The sequence below is a fragment of the Oncorhynchus mykiss genome, chromosome 24, assembly GCF_057628025.1.
Source record: "Oncorhynchus mykiss isolate SJ-2025 chromosome 24, ASM5762802v1, whole genome shotgun sequence".
NCBI lineage: Eukaryota > Metazoa > Chordata > Actinopteri > Salmoniformes > Salmonidae > Oncorhynchus > Oncorhynchus mykiss.
Window position 1 is genome coordinate 42,934,447 of NC_143045.1, and position 25,491 is coordinate 42,959,937.

General features: G+C 43.2%; 1 protein-coding gene and 1 long non-coding RNA gene across 2 annotated transcripts; one reads left to right on the top strand and one right to left on the bottom strand.

Annotated features, from left to right (window-relative positions):
• The first annotated feature begins 2 nt into the window (after positions 1-2).
• bckdha (branched chain keto acid dehydrogenase E1 subunit alpha) lies at positions 3-23,740 on the top strand. Its single transcript, XM_090219002.1, has 8 exons — positions 3-361; positions 6,363-6,539; positions 8,252-8,338; positions 9,242-9,350; positions 11,411-11,572; positions 13,504-13,710; positions 16,439-16,580; positions 21,719-23,740. The coding sequence occupies exons 1-8, from the start codon at positions 248-250 to the stop codon at positions 22,059-22,061; spliced, it is 1,341 nt and encodes a 446-aa protein (XP_090075128.1). The 5' UTR covers positions 3-247; the 3' UTR covers positions 22,062-23,740.
• On the bottom strand, positions 16,495-16,917 carry LOC149972444 (uncharacterized). Its single transcript, XR_016491460.1, has 2 exons — positions 16,833-16,917; positions 16,495-16,613 (listed from the first exon to the last, which is right to left on the bottom strand). It is a non-coding gene; the product is annotated as an uncharacterized LOC149972444 (long non-coding RNA).
• Positions 23,741-25,491: the final 1,751 nt, after the last annotated feature.

The following is a 25,491-nucleotide window of genomic DNA, read 5'->3' on the forward strand; positions in this document are numbered from 1 at the left end:
TTGTGTTGTCATTTGGACGCTCAATGATGACGGCATTTACCCCCAGTCCCCTCGTTTGTCTGTATCGCAGATCTCAAAGAAATTGTTAGGTGTAAGCAATAAGACCTAAACCCAGATAGCGGTTTCATGGAGCTGCTGAGACCAACACAATTGTTTTAGATCTACTAGACTTCAGGGGATTGATTTAGTCGCTGTTAGCTACTGTAATTTGCAACTAGCAGAGGTAGCTAGCTAAACAGTGAAGAAGATGGCGACGCTAAACAGTATTAAGAACATGTATGGGATCTGTTCTCATGCAATCCGCCAAACGACTGGATTGAGAGCAGCAAAACTCATTCAGCAGAGGGCGTTCAGAGTCAATGTGAGTTAATAACATATTTTTTATAGCTAACCCATTAGTTGATGTGAGGAATTGTTGCTTGACATTGCACAAGTTAGCTAACATTATGGCTAGTTGTGGCTAGCAAGCTAAACGTCATTTAGCGCACATGAATTAGTTGAATATATTCAGTGCACATCCATCCAAATGATTTAAATGTTAAATAACATTCTTGTTTTGCACGTTTTCATTACTCTACATAACTACCAGGTAAGCTAGCCAACTTGGTAACACGTTTGTTTAGCACCCACTGGAACAAATAGTTAGCTAATATGCTAATGTATCATTAACTTGCTAGTCTGAAACCCCTATTGTGTGTTGCTTTCATTTTGAATTAGTTACTTTGATATTAGTTGATCACTGCTAAATAGTGACGCTTAATTTTCCTGCATCCTGATTGGTCGATTGTGGGGAGTGGAGAACTGCAGACGTCATTTGTGATCGACGCAAAGTCGAACTTCTGCGTAACTATCAATACTTTCTGAGTGATGGTGATGATGATGATGATCATACAATGTTTCACAAGAGAAAGTGAGAGCCTTCTATTTGACCCGTCTAATCTTGCTAGCTATGTAGAGCGCTGGTCTGATTTCAAACCTTCACAAGCATACACATCACCTCTAGGACCAGCTGGAAGGTCAGACAATTAAAAACAAAAAAGCTACAGGGTAGACTGTTGTGTGTAGCTGCGGTTTGTGATTACTGCAGTAAACAGTGCCTACTAACTGCGTCACTAAACCATTCCTAAGGGACCCGTCAGACTGCAGGCTTGGTGTGTGTGTGTGTGTGTGTGTGTGTGTCACTGTAAGTCGTTCGAACATCTGCAAAATGGCTCAAATGTAGTAAACCCTCTCTCTGAAAATCAAAAAGCTTTATTGGCATCAATGCTTGTCAAGGCTCCCTAGTGGCTCACCGGTTCAATTCCAGGCTGTATCACAACTGGCCTTGATTGAGAGTTCCATAGGGCGTTGCAAAACATTTGGCCCAGCGTTGTCCGGGGTTTGGCCGGGATAGGCCGTCATTGTAAATAGGAATTTGTTCTTAACTAGCTAAATAAAGTTTTAAATATATATATATATATATATATATATATATATATATATATATTGCCAAAGCAACAATGTATACAATATAGATTGTAATAAAATAATGGAGAATAATATAAAATGGTAGTAAAAAATAAATAAAATAAATAAATAACAATAATAAAATGGTAACAGTCAATAGAAATATAATATAATACACAGTCAATATAAATATAATATAATACACAGTCACTAGAAATATAATATAATACACAGTCACTATAAATATAATATAATACACAGTCACTAGAAATACAATACAATACACAGTCAATATAAATATAATATAATACACAGTCACTAGAAATACAATACAATACACAGTCAATATAAATATAATATAATACACAGTCACTAGAAATATAATATAATACACAGTCACTAGAAATATAATACAATACACAGTCAATATAAATATAATATAATACACAGTCACTAGAAATATAATATAATACACAGTCACTAGAAATACAATACAATACACAGTCAATATAAATATAATATAATACACAGTCACTAGAAATACAATACAATACACAGTCAATATAAATATAATATAATACACAGTCACTAGAAATATAATATAATACACAGTCACTAGAAATATAATACAATACACAGTCAATATAAATATAATATAATACACAGTCACTAGAAATATAATATAATACACAGTCACTAGAAATATAATATAATACACAGTCACTAGAAATATAATATAATACACAGTCAATATAAATATAATATAATACACAGTCACTAGAAATATAATATAATACACAGTCAATATAAATATAATATAATACACAGTCACTAGAAATATAATATAATACACAGTCACTAGAAATATAATATAATACACAGTCACTAGAAATATAATATAATACACAGTCAATAGATTAAATATAATATGATACATACAGTCAATAGATGATATAGATAGATATAATACATACAACAGGCTTAACATAGAAAATGGAACTATATGTAACTAACTGTCGTCCTGACCATTACATCAGTACTACAAATATCATCATCATTACTACTACCATCATCACTACTACTAACCATCATCACTACTACTAACCATCATCACTACTACTAACCATCATCATCACTACTACTAACCATCATCACTACTACTAACCATCATCACTACTACTACCATCATCACTACTACTACCATCATCACTACTACTAACCATCATCACTACTACTAACCATCATCACTACTACTAACCATCATCACTACTACTACCATCATCACTACTACTACCATCATCACTACTACTAACCATCATCACTACTACTAACCATCATCACTACTACTAACCATCATCACTACTACTAACCATCATCACTACTACTAACCATCATCACTACTACTACCATCATCACTACTACTACCATCATTACTACCATCATTACTACTACCATCATCACTACTACTAACCATCATCACTACTACTAACCATCATCACTACTACTAACCATCATCACTACTACTACCATCATCACTACTACTACCATCATTACTAACATCATTACTACTACCATCATCACTACTACTACCATCATTACTACCATCATTACTACTACCATCATCACTACTACTACTACTACTACCATCATTACTACTACTACCATCATTACTACCATCATTACTACTACTACTACTACCATCATTACTACCATCAGTACTACTACCATCATCATTACTACCATCATCATTACTACCATCAGTACTACTACCATCATCATTACTACCATCAGTACTACTACCATCAGTACTACCATCATTACTACTACCATCATTACTACCATCATCATTACTACCATCATTACTACTACCATCAGTACTACTACCATCAGTACTACTACCATCATTACTACCATCATTACTACCATCAGTACTACTACCATCATTACTACCATCATTACTACCATCAGTACTACTACCATCAGTACTACTACCAGCATCATTACTACCATCACTACTACCATCAGTACTACTACCATCATTACTACTACCATCATCATTACTACCATCATTACCACCATCATTACTACTACTACCATCATGACTACTATCATCATTACTACCATCATCATTACTACTACTACCATCATTAGTACCATCATCATTACTACCACCAACATCATTATTACTACTACTACCACCACCATTACGACTACTACCATCATCATTACTACCACCATCATTACTACCATCATTACTATCATCATTACTACCATCATCAGTACTACTACTACCATCATTAGTACCATCATCATTCCTACCACCAACATCATTATTACTACTACTACCATCATCATTCCTACCACCACCAGTACTACTACTACCACCACCAGTACCACTACTACCATCATCACTGCCACCATCATCATTACTACTACTACCATCATCATTACTGCCACCATCATCATTACTACCACCATCATCATCACTACTACCACCATCATCACTACTACCACCATCATCATCATTACTACTACCATCATCATCATTACTACTACCACCATCATCATTACTACCATCATCAGTACTACTACTACCACCACCATTACTACTACTACCATCATCATTACTGCCACCATCATCATTACTACCACCACCATTACTACTACTACCATCATCATTACTACCACCATCATCATTACTACTACCATCATCATCATTACTACTACCACCATCATCATCATTACTACCATCATCAGTACTACTACTACCACCACCATTACTACTACTACCATCATCATTACTGCCACCATCATCATTACTACCACCATCATCACTACTACCACCATCATCATTACTGCCACCATCATCATTACTACCACCATCATCACTACTACCACCATCATCACTACTACCACCATCATCATTACTACTACCATCATCATCATCACTACTACTACCATCATCGTTACTACTACCATCATCATCGTTACTACCATCATCATCGTTACTACTACCATCATCATTACTACTACCATCATCGTTACTACTACCATCATCATCGTTACTACTACCATCATCATTACTACTACCATCATCGTTACTACTACCATCACCAACATGAATTTGTTATAATTACCACTACTATTTGGAATAATAATAATAGTAATAACAATACTAGTAATAATAGGTAAGTTTCTGTTTACTATGCAGATGTTATTATTCAGTGTCCCTCAGGCGATGGCAGGAAGATACATATTTGGCTGAAAGAGGAGCCGTTGCTCCTTCGCCCATGAGTATGTTTAGTTTTCCCTCTCGGTTTAATAAGTAGGAATTTTGAAAAAGTGTAGTAATTTCTTTGAATAATGAATCTCTTTGTGAGGAATATTTTATCACAGTAAAGGAGAAAGTGCATCTCTGTCTCTACCTCCCCTGTCATGCAGTGACCACATACACGCTCCTCTTTGGGTAGCCATGTCTTTTTATGTCTGCCGGTTTCTATTGCCAATCGGTGGTCACTCAGCCTGTACTTGGTAAGGATCTGTCTCTGCTTCGTATCTCTGACAGAGTAGAGATAATCAGCCAATTCGTATTCTCTGTTTAGGGTCAGATAGCAATTCAGTCGGCTTTGGGATTTTGTTTTGTTCTTTTCAATGTTGTAAATAGGATTCCTTTGATTGGTTCATGATTTTGTTTATTTCAATTCTTTCTTTTGAAGCAGTGCTGGTGTCAGTTTGGTTGGTGAGGTCCAACACCAGCTGACTGAGAGGGAAAGCTGGGCTCAGCTCCTGGGCTCGGAGTGCTCTAAATTGGAGACATGAATTTGGACTTGAATTTAGGTAGAGACAAATTTGTTATCTTTTCATGACCGCTGGAAAGTGGCTTAATTCTGCCCTATTTCTTTGGACTTGTAGAATTTTCCGATATAATTCTGTAAGTAGGGCTTCAATTGGAGGCTTGTCCCACATATTAAAGTCCAGTTTATTGATTGGCCCCTAAACCTCACTTCCGTAAAGAGCTATTGGAGGGATTACACTGTCAAATTACACTGGGGCGGCAGGGTAGCCTAGTGGTTAGAGTGTTGGACTAGTAACCGAAAGGTTGCAAGTTCAAATCCCCGAGCTGACAAGGTACAAATTTGTCGTTCTGCCCCTGAACAGGCAGTTAACCCACTGTTCCTAGGCCGTCATTGAAAATAAGAATTTAATCTTAACTTGGTAAAAGGTTAAAAAAATATATATATATATTTTGTCCAAATTCTAATTGGGTTGATTTTGAATAATTTTATTTTTATTGCAAAACAATGCTCTGCGGGTTTTTTCTTTGAGTGCATTCACTTCCATGTTAAAGTTTCCCGATGCAGATATGGTCAGACCAAGGTAGGAGTCATTTCTACTGTGTTCAATTATGGTGTTGTTCAATGTGAAATTATATTTGTGTTTCTGACATGTTTTCTCTCTCCTTCTGTCCTTCTCTGTCTCTCCTCTCTCTCCTTCCTTCTCTGTCTCTCCTCTCTCTCCTTCTGTCCTTCTCTGTCTCTCCTCTCTCTCCTTCTCTCTCCTCTCTCTCCTTCTGTCCTTCTCTGGCTCTCCTCTCTCTCCTTCTGTCCTTCTCTGGCTCTCCTCTCTCTCCTTCTGTCTTTCTCTGGCTCTCCTCTCTCTCCTTCTGTCTTTCTCTGTCTCTCCTCTCTCTCCTTCTGTCTTTCTCTGTCTCTCCTCTCTCTCCTTCTGTCTTTCTCTGTCTCTCCTCTCTCTCCTTCTGTCTTTCTGTCTCTCCTCTCTCTCCTTCTGTCTTTCTCTGTCTCTCCTCTCTCTCCTTCTGTCTTTCTGTCTCTCCTTCTGTCTTTCTCTGTCACCTTCTGTCTTTCCCTGTCTCTCCTCTCTCTCCTTCTGTCTTTCTCTGTCTCTCTCTCTCTCAGGGAGCCCTCAGGCAGCAGCCGTTTGACTCCTCGGAAGAGAAGCCCCAGTTCCCAGGAGCATCGGCAGAGTTTATTGATCACCTGGAGTTCATCCAACCTAACGTGATCTCTGGGATCCCCGTCTACAGGGTCATGGACCGGGCTGGGAAGATCATTAACCCCTCAGAGGACCCACAGGTAACAATACACACTCTACTAGTTCATACTACACAGGTCATTAACCCCTCAGAGGACCCACAGTACTAGTTGATACTACACAGGTCATTAACCCCTCAGAGGACCCACAGTACTAGTTGATACTACACAGGTCAGTAGCCCCTCAGAGGACCCACAGTACTAGTTGATACTACACAGGTCAGTAACCCCTCAGAGGACCCACAGTACTAGTTGATACTACACAGGTCATTAACCCCTCAGAGGACCCATAGTACTAGTTCATACTACACAGGTCAGTAACCCCTCAGAGGACCCACAGTACTAGTTCATACTACACAGGTCAGTAGCCCCTCAGAGGACCCACAGTACTAGTTGATACTACACAGGTCAGTAACCCCTCAGAGGACCCATAGTACTAGTTCATACTACACAGGTCATTAACCCCTCAGAGGACCCACAGGTAACAGTACTAGTTGATACTACACAGGTCAGTAACCCCTCAGAGGACCCACAGTACTAGTTGATACTACACAGGTCAGTAACCCTTCAGAGGACCCATAGTACTAGTTGATACTACACAGGTCATTAACCCCTCAGAGGACCCATAGTACTAGTTGATACTACACAGGTCATTAACCCCTCAGAGGACCCACAGTACTAGTTGATACTACACAGGTCAGTAACCCCTCAGAGGACCCATAGTACTAGTTCATACTACACAGGTCAGTAACCCCTCAGAGGACCCACAGTACTAGTTGATACTACACAGGTCATTAACCCCTCAGAGGACCCATAGTACTAGTTCATACTACACAGGTCAGTAACCCCTCAGAGGACCCACAGTACTAGTTCATACTACACAGGTCAGTAGCCCCTCAGAGGACCCATAGTACTAGTTGATACTACACAGGTCAGTAACCCCTCAGAGGACCCACAGTACTAGTTGATACTACACAGGTCATTAACCCCTCAGAGGACCCACAGTACTAGTTGATACTACACAGGTCAGTAACCCGTAGGCTGTTACTGCAGGTGTCAGTACAGTATACAACATAATACCCAAGGCGTACACAGTTTACAGCACCTTGTCAATAGAATTAGAATCCCTATCTCTATGACTACCACAGTATTATACAGCACCTTGTCAATAGAATTAGAATCCCTATCTCTATGACTACCACAGTATTATACAGCACCTTGTCAATAGAATTAGATTCCCTATCTCTATGACTACCACAGTATTAAACAGCACCTTGTCAATAGAATTAGAATCCCTATCTCTATGACTACCACAGTATTATACAGCACCTTGTCAATAGAATTAGATTCCCTATCTCTATGACTACCACAGTATTATACAGCACCTTGTCAATAGAATTAGAATCCCTATCTCTATGACTACCACAGTATTATACAGCACCTTGTCAATAGAATTAGAATCCCTATCTCTATGACTACCACAGTATTATACAGCACCTTGTCAATATAATTAGATTCCCTATCTCTATGACTACCACAGTATTATACAGCATCTTGTCAATAGAATTAGATTCCCTATCTCTATGACTACCACAGTATTATACAGCACCTTGTCAATAGAATTAGATTCCCTATCTCTATGACTACCACAGTATTATACAGCACCTTGTCAATAGAATTAGAATCCCTATCTCTATGACTACGCTCCCTGTCTGATTGGCTGATTGTGTTGGCCCTTCCTTCCTCCCCCACAGCTCTCCAAGGAACAAGTGTTGAACTTCTACCAGAAGATGACCCTTCTGAACACCATGGACCGTATCCTGTATGAGTCTCAGAGACAGGTGACTGAGAGCTACCACCTGGGTCTGTCATGGGGTCTGCCTAAGAAATGGCACCCTATTCCCTACAGGGCACTACTTGGACCAGGGTCCATAGGGAATAGGGTGGTACATCTCTAGACAGGACTCTAATGATGTGACATCTCTAGACAGGACTCTAATGATGTGACATCTCTAGACAGGACTCTAATGATGTGACATCTCTAGACAGGACTCTAATGATGTGACATCTCTAGACAGGACTCTAATGATGTGACATCTCTATGTAACGGATGTGAAACGGCTAGCTTAGTTAGCGTGGGCGCTAAATAGCGTTTCAATCAGTGACGTCACTTGCTCTGAGACCTTGAAGTAGTAGTTCCCCTTGCTCTGCAAGAGCCGCGGCTTTTGTGGCGCGATGGGTAACGGCGCTTCGAGGGTGACTGTTGATGTGTGCAGAAGGTCCCTGGTTCGCGCCCTGGTATGGGCGAGGGGACGGTTTAAATTTGTACTGTTACATTGATGCTGTTGACCCGGATTACTGGTTGCTGCGGAAAAAGGAGGAAGGTCAAAAGGGGGGTGAGTGTAACGGATGTGAAACGGCTAGCTTAGTTAGCGTGGGCGCTAAAATAGCGTTTCAATCAGTGACGTCACTTGCTCTGAGACCTTGAAGTAGTAGAAGAGCCAACTTGCTCTGCAAGGGCCGCGGCTTTTGTGGCGCGATGGGTAACGATGCTTCGAGGGTGACTGTTGATGTGTGCAGAAGGTCCCTAGTTCGCGCCCGGGTATGGGCGAGGGGACGGTCTAAATTTGTACTGTTACATCTAGACAGGACTCTAATGATGTGACATCTCTAGACAGGACTCTAATGATGTGACATCTCTAGACAGGACTCTAATGATGTGTGTGTGTGTGTGTGTGTTGTAGGGTCGTATATCCTTCTACATGACTAACTATGGAGAGGAGGGAACACACATCGGCAGCGCTGCAGCTCTCGACCCAAGGGACTTGGTCTTCGGCCAGTACAGGGAAGCAGGTAAAGATTCAGCTCTCGACCCAAGGCCAGTACAGGGAAGCAGGTAAAGATTCAGCTCTCGACCCTAGGCCAGTACAGGGAAGCAGGTAAGGCTTCAATAGGGTTTAATGAGAGGAAGACCTGTCGACATCTCACCACTGTTTAAGGATACTCTTGAGTCGATATTCATGTGATAAGGAATTCCCTTCGACCCTTTTGTGTAGAAGAGCCAACTCTTGTCAGAAATAACAAAACATACAAAAAAAAAGCTGTTGTGTGTAACTAGGTCAAAAATCTCAAGTTATGGTTCACAATGGCTCCACGTAAGGACATAGAGCCTGCGAGGAGAGCCCTGTAGCTGCAGGCTCTACCACGTGACCCGGTATCCTTGTATGTTACATGTAACGAGAGCACCGTGTGTAGACTCTGTCACGGGTTAGACCTTTCACTTGTTTGGTAATAGTCCGTTTTATAACTCTGTTCTCCACTTGTAGCTGTGTAGTCAGTTTAACTCTGTTCTCTACTTGTAGCTGTGTAGTCAGTTTAACTCTGTTCTCTACTTGTAGCTGTGTAGTCAGTTTAACTCTGTTCTCCACTTGTAGCTGTGTAGTCAGTTTAACTATGTTCTCTACTTGTAGCTGTGTAGTTAGTTTGTTTGTGTTGTTGGTCTTGGCTTGCTTAATGCTCCTGTCGTTAGCTAGCTTGCACTCAGTCACTTACATGGCTGCTAGCATCGTCATGAAAAGAGGCCTAATGCTCCTGTCGTTAGCTAGCTAGCACTCAGTCACTTACATGGCTGCTAGCGTCGTCATGAAAAGAGGCTTAATGCTCCTGTCGTTAGCTAGCTAGCACTCAGTCACTTACATGGCTGCTAGCGTCGTCATGAAAAGAGGCTTAATGCTCCTGTCGTTAGCTAGCTAGCACTCAGTCACTTACATGGCTGCTAGCATCGTCATGAAAAGAGGCTTAATGCTCCTGTCGTTAGCTAGCTAGCACTCAGTCACTTACATGGCTGCTAGCGTCGTCATGAAAAGAGGCTTAATGCTCCTGTCGTTAGCTAGCTAGCACTCAGTCACTTACATGGCTGCTAGCGTCGTCATGAAAAGAGGCTTAATGCTCCTGTCGTTAGCTAGCTAGCACTCAGTCACTTACATGGCTGCTAGCGTCGTCATGAAAAGAGGCTTAATGCTCCTGTCGTTAGCTAGCTAGCACTCAGTCACTTACATGGCTGCTAGCGTCGTCATGAAAAGAGGCCTAATGCTCCTGTCGTTAGCTAGCTAGCATCGTCATGAAAAGAGGCCCTGGCCCTTACGATATAGCATGTTTTCTAAGTAGCGAGAACGCTCTGGAGCAGGCAGTGTTGAAAAGTCATCTTCAAACATGTACTTCTCTTAAATCTAGTTTTGTAATTGACTAAAACAAGCAGACATCGAATATTTTTTTAAAGGTCAAGTTGTTTGCTGTGAGCCAATGTGGTAACCTAGGTAACCGCGTGTCGTTGTTTTCCCCCGGGGGGCTGGTTGGGGCGGCGACGGTCTATCTCATAACGACTGGGACTATTCAACGGGGGTTTAGTGAGAGAACAAACTGTTTCACATCTCACCACCCCCCGGTCCGCCTCACTGGTTGGACTGTAATTTGAAACAGCTTTGCTTCAAAGCTGAGTGAAACGCTGATGAAACTAAAATGATGCTTTAACTCGGCCAATAACAAACCATTCATTAGAGGTGAGCCCTCCCCTGTTTTAATGGACGCGTGCGGGTGATCCTAGTGAATACGACCATATTATCAAACTATTCAACAGATGGTGCTAATTCAGATTCTGAATAATACATTGACTCTCCTCATTCAATGTTAAACAGCCCTCTGTGTCCTGTAGGGGTTTAACTGCCCTCTGTGTCCTGTAGGGTTTAACAGCCCTCTGTGTCCTGTAGGGGTTTAACAGCCCTCTGTGTCCTGTAGGGTTTAACAGCCCTCTGTGTCCTGTAGGGTTTAACAGCCCTCTGTGTCCTGTAGGGTTTAACAGCCCTCTGTGTTTTGTCGGTAGGCGTGATGATGTACCCTCTGTGTTTTGTCGGTAGGCGTGCTGATGTACCGTGGTTTCCCCCTGGATCTGTTCATGGCTCAGTGCTATGCCAACGTTGACGACCTGGGCAAGGGACGCCAGATGCCCGTTCACTACGGAAGCAAAGACCTCAATTTCGTCACCATCTCCTCTCCTCTGGCCACTCAGATCCCACAAGGTGAGCCCCTGTCTCAGATCATGGTTGGGATTAACTCCATATCCAGATTCCAGTCCATTCAGAAAGTACATTTCAAATGTTACACATTTTAAAATGGTTTAGAGAATTGAAATTCCAATCTCGGTCTTCCTGACCATGTGACCTAGCTAGGAAACACTCCAGGCCTTATTTTTCTACTGGCTATAACTGGGCCCAGAGTTTGTCCCTACGGTGGCTTGCGAAGGTATTCAACCCCCCCTTGGCATATTTACTATTTTGTTGCATTACAACCTGGGATTAAAATGGATTTGTATCATTTGATTTACACAACAAGCCTACCACTTTGAAGATGCAAAATATGTTTTTATTGTGAAACAAGAAGTAAGACACAAAAAAAACAGAGAACTTGAGCGTGCATAACTATTCATCCCCACCCCAAAGTCAATACTTTGTAGAGTCACCTTCTGCAGCAATTACAGTTGCACGTCTCTTGGGGTATGTCTCTATAAGCTTGGCACTTCCAGCCACTGGGATTTTTGTCCATTCTTCAAGGCAAATCTGCTCCAGTTCCTTCAAGTTGGATGGGTTCTCCAGTTCCTTCAAGTTGGATGGGTTCTCCAGTTCCTTCAAGTTGGATGGGTTCTCCAGTTCCTTCAAGTTGGATGGGTTCTCCAGTTCCTTCAAGTTGGATGGGTTCTCCAGTTCCTTCAAGTTGGATGGGTTCTCCAGTTCCTTCAAGTTGGATGGGTTCTCCAGTTCCTTCAAGTTGGATGGGTTCTCCAGTTCCTTCAAGTTGGATGGGTTCTCCAGTTCCTTCAAGTTGGATGGGTTCTCCAGTTCCTTCAAGTTGGATGGGTTCTCCAGTTCCTTCAAGTTGGATGGGTTCTCCAGTTCCTTCAAGTTGGATGGGTTCTCCAGTTCCTTCAAGTTGGATGGGTTCGGCTGGTGTACATTGTTTGAAGTATTTTATTTTCATTTCACTTCACTAATTTTGACTATTGTGTGTTTGTCCATTACATGAAATCCAAATAAAAATCCATTTAAATTACAGGTTGTAATGCAACAAAATAGGAAAAACGCCAAGGGGGTGAATACTTTTGCAAGGCCCTGTACCTGGTTTAATTTCTACCTATTTGGCTACTGGCTATAACTGGGCCCAGAGTTCCTTCCTATTTAGCTACTGGCTATAACTGGGCCCAGAGTTCCTTCCTATTTAGCTACTGGCTATAACTGGGGCCCAGAGTTTCTACCTATTTAGCTACTGGCTATAACTGGGGCCCAGAGTTCCTTCCTATTTAGCTACTGGCTATAACTGGGCCCAGAGTTCCTTCCTATTTAGCTACTGGCTATAACTGGGCCCAGAGTTCCTTCCTATTTAGCTACTGGCTATAACTGGGGCCCAGAGTTCCTTCCTATTTAGCTACTGGCTATAACTGGGCCCAGAGTTCCTTCCTATTTAGCTACTGGCTATAACTGGGCCCAGAGTTTCTACCTATTTAGCTACTGGCTATAACTGGGACCCAGAGTTCCTTCCTATTTAGCTACTGGCTATAACTGGGCCCAGAGTTCCTTCCTATTTAGCTACTGGCTATAACTGGGGCCCAGAGTTCCTTCCTATTTAGCTACTGGCTATAACTGGGGCCCAGAGTTCCTTCCTATTTAGCTACTGGCTATAACTGGGGCCAGAGTTTGTTCCTGGTCTAGTTCCTGATTTTTCAGTCCACTTAACTTTATTGGCCCTTATTCAGGAACTTGTCTCGAATCTTGAGTTAAGACTTATTTTATAGACTACACTGGTATAAATGATACATCTGGGACCTGGTAGTGCTTACTTCAGTATACACTAACCCCTGTCTGTCTGCCTGTCTGTCTGCCTGTCTGTCTGCCTGTCTGTCTGCCTGTCTGTCTGTCTGTCCTAACCCCCCCCCCCCCCCCCCCCCTCTGTGTACCAGCGGCAGGGGCAGCGTACGCAGCGAAGAGGGAGAACACCAACCGTGCTGTGATCTGTTACTTCGGAGAGGGCGCGGCCAGCGAGGGCGACGCCCACGCCGGGTTCAACTTCTCTGCGACCCTGGAGTGCCCGCTCATCTTCTTCTGCCGTAACAACGGCTACGCCATCTCCACGCCGACCAACGAGCAGTACCGGGGCGACGGCATCGGTAAGACGGGCAGCACGTTGTTCTGTTTGGGTTCCCGTCAGCTGGCGTTTAAACTTGAACAACAGCTAGTCTTCCGGAGGTGCAGTACAAAACAACAACACCAGAGAGATAACAACAGAGAGATAACAACAGAGAGATAACACCAGAGAGATAACAACAGAGAGATAACAACAGAGAGATAACAACAGAGAGATAACAACAGAGAGATAACAACAGAGAGACGGCAAGAGACTCGATGTCTGAACATTTTATTTAACATCTTATTATAAGTGGTTCTGGATCAGAGAGTCTGTTAAATGACTCACTACTGTAGTGACTCTGGATAAGAGAGTCTGCTAAATGACTCACTACTGTAGTGACTCTGGCTCAGAGAGTCTGTTAAATGACTCACGACTGTAAGTCTCTCTGGATAAGAGAGTCTGTTAAATGACTCACTACTGTAGTGACTCTGGATAAGAGAGTCTGTTAAATGACTCACTACTGTAGTGACTCTGGATAAGAGAGTCTGTTAAATGACTCCCTACTGTAGTGACTCTGGATAAGAGAGTCTGCTAAATGACTCACTACTGTAGTGACTCTGGATAAGAGAGTCTGTTAAATGACTCCCTACTGTAGTGACTCTGGATAAGAGAGTCTGCTAAATGACTCACTACTGTAGTGACTCTGGATAAGAGAGTCTGCTAAATGACTCACTACTGTAGTGACTCTGGCTCAGAGAGTCTGTTAAATGACTCACTACTGTAGTGACTCTGGATAAGAGAGTCTGCTAAATGACTCACTACTGTAGTGACTCTGGATAAGAGAGTCTGCTAAATGACTCACTACTGTAGTGACTCTGGCTCAGAGAGTCTGTTAAATAACTCACGACTGTAAGTCTCTCTGGATAAGAGAGTCTGTTAAATGACTCACTACTGTAGTGACTCTGGATAAGAGAGTCTGCTAAATGACTCACTACTGTAGTGACTCTGGATAAGAGAGTCTGTTAAATGACTCACGACTGTAAGTCTCTCTGGATAAGAGAGTCTGCTAAATGACTCACTACTGTAGTGACTCTGGATAAGAGAGTCTGCTAAATGACTCACTACTGTAGTGACTCTGGCTCAGAGAGTCTGTTAAATGACTCACGACTGTAAGTCTCTCTGGATAAGAGAGTCTGCTAAATGATTCCCCACTGTAGTGACTCTGGATAAGAGAGTCTGTTAAATGACTCCCTACTGTAGTGACTGGATAAGAGAGTCTGTTAAATGACTCACTACTGTAGTGACTCTGGCTCAGAGAGTCTGTTAAATGACTCACGACTGTAAGTCTCTCTGGATAAGAGAGTCTGTTAAATGACTCACTACTGTAGTGACTCTGGATAAGAGAGTCTGTTAAATGACTCACTACTGTAGTGACTCTGGATAAGAGAGTCTGTTAAATGACTCCCTACTGTAGTGACTCTGGATAAGAGAGTCTGCTAAATGACTCACTACTGTAGTGACTCTGGATAAGAGAGTCTGTTAAATGACTCCCTACTGTAGTGACTCTGGATAAGAGAGTCTGCTAAATGACTCACTACTGTAGTGACTCTGGATAAGAGAGTCTGCTAAATGACTCACTACTGTAGTGACTCTGGCTCAGAGAGTCTGTTAAATGACTCACTACTGTAGTGACTCTGGATAAGAGAGTCTGCTAAATGATTCCCCACTGTAGTGACTCTGGATAAGAGAGTCTGTTAAATGACTCCCTACTGTAGTGACTGGATAAGAGAGTCTGTTAAATGACTCACTACTGTAGTGACTCTGGCTCAGAGAGTCTGTTAAATGACTCACGACTGTAAGTCTCTCTGGATAAGAGAGTCTGTTAAATGATTCCCTACTGTAGTGACTCTGGATCAGAGAGTCTGTTAAATGACTCCCTACTGTAGTGACTCTGGATAAGAGAGTCTGTTAGATGACTCCCTACTGTAGTGACTGGATAAGAGAGTCTGTTAAATGACTCCCTACTGTAGTGCCTGGATAAGAGAGTCTGTTAAATGACTCCCTACTGTAGTGCCTGGATAAGAGAGTCTGTTAAATGACTCCCTACTGTAGTGCCTGGATAAGAGAGTCTGTTAAATGACTCCCTACTGTAGTGCCTGGATAAGAGAGTCTGTTAAATGACTCACTACTGTAGTGACTGGATCAGAGAGTCTGTTAAATGACTCCCTACTGTAGTGCCTGGATAAGAGAGTCTGTTAAATGACTCCCTACTGTAGTGCCTGGATAAGAGAGTCTGTTAAATGACTCCCTACTGTAGTGCCTGGATAAGAGAGTCTGTTAAATGACTCCCTACTGTAGTGCCTGGATAAGAGAGTCTGTTAAATGACTCCCTACTGTAGTGCCTGGATAAGAGAGTCTGTTAAATGACTCCCTACTGTAGTGCCTGGATAAGAGAGTCTGTTAAATGACTCCCTACTGTAGTGCCTGGATAAGAGAGTCTGTTAAATGACTCCCTACTGTAGTGCCTGGATAAGAGAGTCTGTTAAATGACTCCCTACTGTAGTGCCTGGATAAGAGAGTCTGTTAAAAGGAGAAAGGTTTATTGTTTATCTATGATTTTGTTTCCAGTTCTGAGGATCTGTGTGTCATGTTGTGATCCGATCCTGTGTTGTTGTGAACCGATCCTGTGTTGTTGTGAACCGATCCTGTGTTGTTGTGAACCGATCCTGTGTTGTTGTGAACCGATACTGTGTTGTTGTGGTCCTCAGCCGCACGCGGTCCAGGCTACGGTATGATGTCTATCAGAGTGGACGGTAACGATGTGTTCGCTGTGTACAACGCTACCAAGGAGGCTCGCCGTAGGGCTGTGGCCGAGAACCAGCCCTTCCTCATCGAGGCCATGACCTACAGGTACACTACCCACCCGTCTGTTCCTGTCTGTACCTGTACACTACCTGTCTGTACCTGTACACTACCTGTCTGTACCTGTACACTACCCATCTGTACCTGTACACTACCCGTCTGTTCCTGTCTGTACCTGTACACTACCTGTCTGTACCTGTACACTACCCATCTGTTCCTGTCTGTACCTGTACACTACCTGTCTGTACCTGTACACTACCCATCTGTACCTGTACACTACCCGTCTGTTCCTGTCTGTACCTGTACACTACCTGTCTGTACCTGTCTGTACCTGTACACTACCCGTCTGTTCCTGTCTGTACCTGTACACTACCCGTCTGTTCCTGTCTGTACCTGTACACTACCCGTCTGTTCCTGTCTGTACCTGTACATTACCCGTCTGTACCTGTACACTACCCATCTGTACCTGTACACTACCCATCTGTTCCTGTCTGTACCTGTACACTACCTGTCTGTACCTGTACACTACCTGTCTGTACCTGTACACTACCCATCTGTACCTGTACACTACCCGTCTGTTCCTGTCTGTACCTGTACACTACCTGTCTGTACCTGTCTGTACCTGTACACTACCCGTCTGTTCCTGTCTGTACCTGTACACTACCCGTCTGTTCCTGTCTGTACCTGTACACTACCCGTCTGTTCCTGTCTGTACCTGTACATTACCCATCTGTACCTGTACACTACCCATCTGTACCTGTACACTACCCGTCTGTTCCTGTCTGTACCTGTACACTACCTGTCTGTACCTGTACACTACCTGTCTGTACCTGTACACTACCCGTCTGTTCCGGTCTGTACCTGTACACTACCTGTCTGTACCTGTCTGTACCTGTACACTACCTGTCTGTACCTGTACACTACCCATCTGTACCTGTACACTACCCGTCTGTTCCTGTCTGTACCTGTACACTACCTGTCTGTACCTGTCTGTACCTGTACACTACCCGTCTGTTCCTGTCTGTACCTGTACACTACCCGTCTGTTCCTGTCTGTACCTGTACACTACCCGTCTGTTCCTGTCTGTACCTGTACATTACCCATCTGTACCTGTACACTACCCATCTGTACCTGTACACTACCCATCTGTTCCTGTCTGTACCTGTACACTACCTGTCTGTACCTGTACACTACCTGTCTGTACCTGTACACTACCCATCTGTACCTGTACACTACCCGTCTGTTCCTGTCTGTACCTGTACACTACCTGTCTGTACCTGTCTGTACCTGTACACTACCCGTCTGTTCCTGTCTGTACCTGTACACTACCCGTCTGTTCCTGTCTGTACCTGTACACTACCCGTCTGTTCCTGTCTGTACCTGTACATTACCCATCTGTACCTGTACACTACCCATCTGTACCTGTACACTACCCGTCTGTTCCTGTCTGTACCTGTACACTACCTGTCTGTACCTGTACACTACCTGTCTGTACCTGTACACTACCCGTCTGTTCCGGTCTGTACCTGTACACTACCTGTCTGTACCTGTCTGTACCTGTACACTACCTGTCTGTACCTGTACACTACCTGTCTGTACCTGTACACTACCCATCTGTTCCTGTCTGTACCTGTACACTACCTGTCTGTACCTGTACACTACCTGTCTGTACCTGTACACTACCCATCTGTACCTGTACACTACCCGTCTGTTCCTGTCTGTACCTGTACACTACCTGTCTGTACCTGTACACTACCCATCTGTTCCTGTCTGTACCTGTACACTACCTGTCTGTACCTGTACACTACCCATCTGTACCTGTACACTACCCGTCTGTTCCTGTCTGTACCTGTACACTACCTGTCTGTACCTGTCTGTACCTGTACACTACCCGTCTGTTCCTGTCTGTACCTGTACACTACCCGTCTGTTCCTGTCTGTACCTGTACACTACCTGTCTGTTCCTGTCTGTACCTGTACATTACCCATCTGTACCTGTACACTACCCATCTGTACCTGTACACTACCCATCTGTTCCTGTCTGTACCTGTACACTACCTGTCTGTACCTGTACACTACCTGTCTGTACCTGTACACTACCTGTCTGTACCTGTACACTACCCATCTGTACCTGTACACTACCCGTCTGTTCCTGTCTGTACCTGTACACTACCTGTCTGTACCTGTCTGTACCTGTACACTACCCGTCTGTTCCTGTCTGTACCTGTACACTACCCGTCTGTTCCTGTCTGTACCTGTACACTACCCGTCTGTTCCTGTCTGTACCTGTACATTACCCATCTGTACCTGTACACTACCCATCTGTACCTGTACACTACCCGTCTGTTCCTGTCTGTACCTGTACACTACCTGTCTGTACCTGTACACTACCTGTCTGTACCTGTACACTACCCGTCTGTTCCGGTCTGTACCTGTACACTACCTGTCTGTACCTGTCTGTACCTGTACACTACCTGTCTGTACCTGTACACTACCCATCTGTACCTGTACACTACCCGTCTGTTCCTGTCTGTACCTGTACACTACCTGTCTGTACCTGTCTGTACCTGTACACTACCCGTCTGTTCCTGTCTGTACCTGTACACTACCCGTCTGTTCCTGTCTGTACCTGTACACTACCCGTCTGTTCCTGTCTGTACCTGTACATTACCCATCTGTACCTGTACACTACCCATCTGTACCTGTACACTACCCATCTGTTCCTGTCTGTACCTGTACACTACCTGTCTGTACCTGTACACTACCTGTCTGTACCTGTACACTACCCATCTGTACCTGTACACTACCCGTCTGTTCCTGTCTGTACCTGTACACTACCTGTCTGTACCTGTCTGTACCTGTACACTACCCGTCTGTTCCTGTCTGTACCTGTACACTACCCGTCTGTTCCTGTCTGTACCTGTACACTACCCGTCTGTTCCTGTCTGTACCTGTACATTACCCATCTGTACCTGTACACTACCCATCTGTACCTGTACACTACCCGTCTGTTCCTGTCTGTACCTGTACACTACCTGTCTGTACCTGTACACTACCTGTCTGTACCTGTACACTACCCGTCTGTTCCGGTCTGTACCTGTACACTACCTGTCTGTACCTGTCTGTACCTGTACACTACCTGTCTGTACCTGTACACTACCTGTCTGTACCTGTACACTACCTGTCTGTACCTGTACACTACCTGTCTGTACCTGTACACTACCTGTCTGTACCTGTACACTACCCATCTGTACCTGTACACTACCCGTCTGTTCCTGTCTGTACCTGTACACTACCTGTCTGTACCTGTCTGTACCTGTACACTACCCGTCTGTTCCTGTCTGTACCTGTACACTACCCGTCTGTTCCTGTCTGTACCTGTACACTACCCATCTGTACCTGTACACTACCCATCTGTACCTGTACACTACCCGTCTGTTCCTGTCTGTACCTGTACACTACCTGTCTGTACCTGTACACTACCTGTCTGTACCTGTACACTACCCATCTGTTCCTGTCTGTACCTGTACACTACCTGTCTGTACCTGTACACTACCTGTCTGTACCTGTACACTACCCGTCTGTTCCTGTCTGTACACTACCCGTCTGTTCCTGTCTGTACCTGTACACTACCTGTCTGTACCTGTACACTACCTGTCTGTACCTGTACACTACCCATCTGTACCTGTACACTACCCGTCTGTTCCTGTCTGTACCTGTACACTACCTGTCTGTACCTGTACACTACCCATCTGTACCTGTACACTACCCGTCTGTTCCTGTCTGTACCTGTACACTACCCGTCTGTTCCTGTCTGTACCTGTACACTACATTAACAAGGACAACACATATAGAATAGACATGACTCCTTGTTCTACATACATATAGAATAGACATGACTCCTTGTTCTACATACATATAGAATAGACATGACTCCTTGTTCTACATACATATAGAATAGACATGACTCCTTGTTCTACATACATATAGAATAGACATGACTCCTTGTTCTACATACATAGAATAGACATGACTCATTGTTCTACATACATATAGAATAGACATGACTCCTTGTTCTACATACATAGAATAGACATGACTCCTTGTTCTACATACATATAGAATAGACATGACTCCTTGTTCTACATACATATAGAATAGACATGACTCCTTGTTCTACATACATATAGACATGACTCCTTGTTCTACATACATATAGACATGACTCCTTGTTCTACATACATATAGAATAGACATGACTCCTTGTTCTACATACATATAGAATAGACATGACTCCTTGTTCTACATACATATAGACATGACTCCTTGTTCTACATACATATAGACATGACTCCTTGTTCTACATACATATAGACATGACTCCTTGTTATACATACATAGACATGACTCCTTGTTCTACATATACATAGACATGACTCCTTGTTCTACATACATATAGACATGACTCCTTGTTCTACATACATATAGAATAGACATGACTCCTTGTTCTACATACATATAGAATAGACATGACTCCTTGTTCTACATACATATAGAATAGACATGACTCCTTGTTCTACATATAGAATAGACATGACTCCTTGTTCTACATACGTATTTCTATCTGAACGTAACAAAACGTCGTCCTGCTGAAAGCAGTTCGGAGGATTCGTTTACATTCTCCTTTTCCTGTTGTTTGTGTCATGGCGTTGATTATTTACACGAGGTTGAATCAAAACCGTAGTGAAGAGCAGTCGAGCATCCAGTCGTGGGTTCTTTCTTTCAAATGAGAATAGTACGGTCTGGACCCGACAAGTCCCCAGCTAACCTGACACTGCTCTGTTCCAGTCCAACTCACATCCATCCCAAAGTAGATTTTCAGAGCTGATCTGATTGGTCAAAAGACCAATTTGGTGAGGGGGAAGAAGAAGAAGAAGAAAGATCAGAATTGTTCTGGGTGTGTAAACACAGCTGAAGCCTCTTGCGGGCCGACCAGCGTGAGATTAACACCGTTTAAACTAGATCTGCCCTGACACTGTCCTCTCTTCCACGTGTTCTGATGAAATACAATATAGTAGTTGAATTGAAACCATGATCAACAGCATTCGAGGACCAGAAGGCATGTTAGGGGAAACATTTACCTCACTTTCCACTGACATTCTCCTTCCGTCCCATCCCATCCCTCAGGATTGGTCACCACAGCACCAGCGACGACAGCTCGGCCTACCGCTCCGTAGACGAGGTGAACTACTGGGACAAACAGGACCACCCCATCTCTCGGCTGCGTCACTACATGACGGCCCGCTCCTGGTGGTCCGAGGAGGACGAGAGGAGCTGGAGGAAACAGAGCCGCAAGATGGTGATGGAGGCGTTTGAGAAGGCCGAGAAGAGACACAAGCCTCACCCTGACTTGATGTTCTCTGACGTGTATGAAGAGATGACCCCTAACCTGGTCAAGCAGAAGGAGGCCATGTGGAGACACGTCCAGCAGTATAAAGAGCATTATCCTCTGGATGCCTACGCCAAGTAAACACTACCACAGGAGTACAAAAAGCAGGATCAATGAGTTAGCCGGCTAACTTTTGATAAGCAACCAGAAAAAAAAAAAAAAAAAATTCTGGTTAATTTAAAAAGCTAAACTTTTTGTTTGTTGAATCAATTAGACCATGCCCAAGTTTCTGTCTAAAAAAAATATAATATTTAGGCTAGTTAGCTGGCTAACTCGTTGGTCCTGCTGATAGTATATCCTTCAGGTTCTGACAGAGTACCACATGGCACCCTATTCCCTACTCTAGATGGCACCCTATTCCCTACTCTAGATGGCATCCTCCTCTAGATGGCACCCTATTCCCTACTCTAGATGGCACCCTATTCCCTACTCTAGATGGCACCCTATTCCCTACTCTAGATGGCATCCTCCTCTAGATGGCACCCTACTCTAGATGGCACCCTATTCCCTACTCTAGATGGCACCCTATTTCCTACTCTAGATGGCACCCTACTCCCTACTCTAGATAGAAGTAGTGCACTATATATGGAATAGGGTGCCATTTGGTAAACACTGTACAGCGTTGCAGGTAGAAATGTCACAAATAGAACTGACATGGTTCCTTTTGCTTCGTGTCAGAGGCGCATGTTTGTTCTATATAAAATATTTCTATCTGAACGTTCCACAACATTGTGCCATGTTGAATGTGGCCTAGGCTGGAGCAGGGTGTGGAGGCGAGGAGAGGCTGATGGGTTAGATGGGACTGTTGTTGCACACTTTGTATTCTACTGTTCTGCAATTCTGTCCAGGCTAGAATTCTTTTCTGGTATTCTGTCCAGGCTAGAATTCTTTTCTGGTATTCTGTCCAGGCTAGAATTATTTTCTGGTATTCTGTCCAGGCTAGAATTATTTTCTGGTATTCTGTCCAGGCTATAATTCTTTTCTGGTATTCTGACTAGGCTAGAAATATTTTCTGGTATTCTGACTAGGCTAGAATTATTTTCTGGTATTCTGTCCAGGCTAGAATTCTTAGCTTTCTGCCCAGTAGTGGGAGGGAGTGGCTAATGTTAAGGATGGTTTTGTTCTAATCGACCACTATGGGCCTCTAGTTTTTTTGTGTGTGCTTTGAATGAATGAGAGTCTGACCCAGTCAGTCCTGTGGTTTTTGTTGTTGTTAACCCCTCCTCGGCGACACCCAAGCTTTTACCAGTGTATTTAAACTATTTCAGAGCTAACACACGATTATCAGACGCCGTGAGCTAGTTCAGGGTTAAAACAAAATGGTAAAAAAATCTGAGTTCCAGGGGAGAGGTTTGAGTTAGTCGGTTGATTCTAGTAGGCAGACCGTGTTAAAACAGGATTTTCCTGCTGGCTCAACAAATGAGTAGTTGAATGGTCTTCATGAGTCATTTATCAGTGCATGAGTCTACCCAATGAGCAAAAGGCATATAAAACCAGTTTTTCTCACTGGTTATTCATACCTGAGTGATGTAGGCTGGGGGAAAATAGGACTGAAAATGACTTAACGATCTACCCATACCAGTGGTGTTGTCATGCATGCCTAGAACTCTTTGCCTATTTCCTCCTTTACAGAGAACGTTTATTAGGCAATACTGTAGACTCCCACTCGTTTCGTATGCATAGTTTTCTAGCTGTTTGGTATCGGGGTCTATGGCTGAGGTGTTTTGAGTTTAATAAAGTTTGACTATACTCCCCAAAATGTGTCCAGGTTACTGAATAAACATCTGACTGATCAGTTGGGAGGGGGGGACAGACGGCACACAAAGCCGTAATGAGCTGTTGAAGACGAGCAGTTTGAGAATACTTGTTGGTGTGGTATAGTACACCACAGTGCAAAACCAACCATGACCCTCCATCTGGCATCGTGATTTAATTTGAAACTTTCTTGTGAATTTTAACCACCCTTTTTCCTCCCCAATTGGTAGTTTACTGATCCTGTTTTTAAAAAAAAAATCGCTGCAACGTTTATACATACTATTCTCATATGAAAACTACAGTCTGGACCTGCAAGTCCACAGCTAACATTCCAACTCACTGTTATCAAATGAGATTTTCAGAGCTAATCTCATACGTACGTACATGCTCTGTTGCTTAACAGTGCTCAGTTTATTACATTCTAGTTAAATAATCGCCTCCCCATATAACACACAACGAAAAGTTTCAAAATTAAATTGACTGCAAGATTTTTTTTTGCCACGCCTCAAGTCAGGATTTCCAAGACCACTGGGAAAAAAAAATTATAATCGGAGATCACTGACATTTGACCTAGTCGTTTTGAAAGGAACAATGAGTTTCACAGTATTTTATTACATTTTTTTTTGCACAATGAAAAGTACAGTCCTTAGTCCCCTGAGGAGAATATCAAGACGATCTGTTACATATAACTACATCTTTACGTAATGTCATATAAAATTAAATAAAAAAGTGTATCCACCTCCCCACTCAAAAAAATAAAACATTTTAATAATTTACAACAAAGTATACAACATTATTGTCCGCAGTCACTAAGTCTGGACTTCAGGCACTAAAACCCATCCTGGGTGCAATTTAGAACAGTGTCCCCCCCCCCAACAGCATTATTTATGTTGATGTCCCAGACGTACTCCCCTGATTGAGGGCTAGTTGAATCAGGTGTGCTGGGGGGGGGGGATAAACAATCTAGATAAGAGGTCAACTGGTACTTAAATGGAAAACCTTTTATAATCTTGTGAGTTCAGTTTTAAAAAATGATAAAAAACCCACCTCAACCTTTAACTGGTAATCCAGTACGCCTGTTGAAACAGTTCCAGTGCATCGTTGATCAGACAGAGTGTCGTGCCTCGGGTTGCAAAAAAAAAATCACCTGGTTTTCAAGAAGAGAAAAAAAAAAACACTTCCTAAAAGCAAGGAGTGAATAAAGAGGAATCCTCCAACCAGGATTTATTGACACCGTCGTCGTGGAAACCATCCCTGAGTGAGTGAAGCTAAAAAAAGGTAGAGGTGGCCCTCAGATCAGATCTTAAACCAATTAGGGGGTGGAAAGAGGTGGCCCTCAGATCAGATCTTAAACCATTAGGGGGTGGAAAGAGGTGGCCCTCAGATCAGATCTTAAACCATTAGGGGGTGGAAAGAGGTGGCCCTCAGATCAGATCTTAAACCATTATAGGGAGGAAAGAGGTGGCCCTCAGATCAGATCTTAAACCATTAGGGGGTGGAAAGAGGTGGCCCTCAGATCAGATCTTAAACCATTAGGGGGTGGAAAGAGGTGGCCCTCAGATCAGATCTTAAACCATTAGGGGGTGGAAAGAGGTGGCCCTCAGATCAGATCTTAAACCATTAGGGGGTGGAAAGAGGTGGCCCTCAGATCAGATCTTAAACCATTAGGGGGTGGAAAGAGGTGGCCCTCAGATCAGATCTTAAACCATTAGGGGGTGGAAAGAGGTGGCCCTCAGATCAGATCTTAAACCATTAG

Coding starts and splice junctions, on each gene's coding strand:
- bckdha (XM_090219002.1), top strand. CDS start 248: ATGGCGACGCTAAACAGTATTAAGAACATGTATGGGATCTGTTCTCAT. Junction 6,540..8,251: donor ACCCCTCAGAGGACCCACAG/GTAACAATACAC, acceptor CCTCCCCCACAG/CTCTCCAAGGAACAAGTGTT. Junction 9,351..11,410: donor CGGCCAGTACAGGGAAGCAG/GTAAAGATTCAG, acceptor TTTTGTCGGTAG/GCGTGCTGATGTACCGTGGT.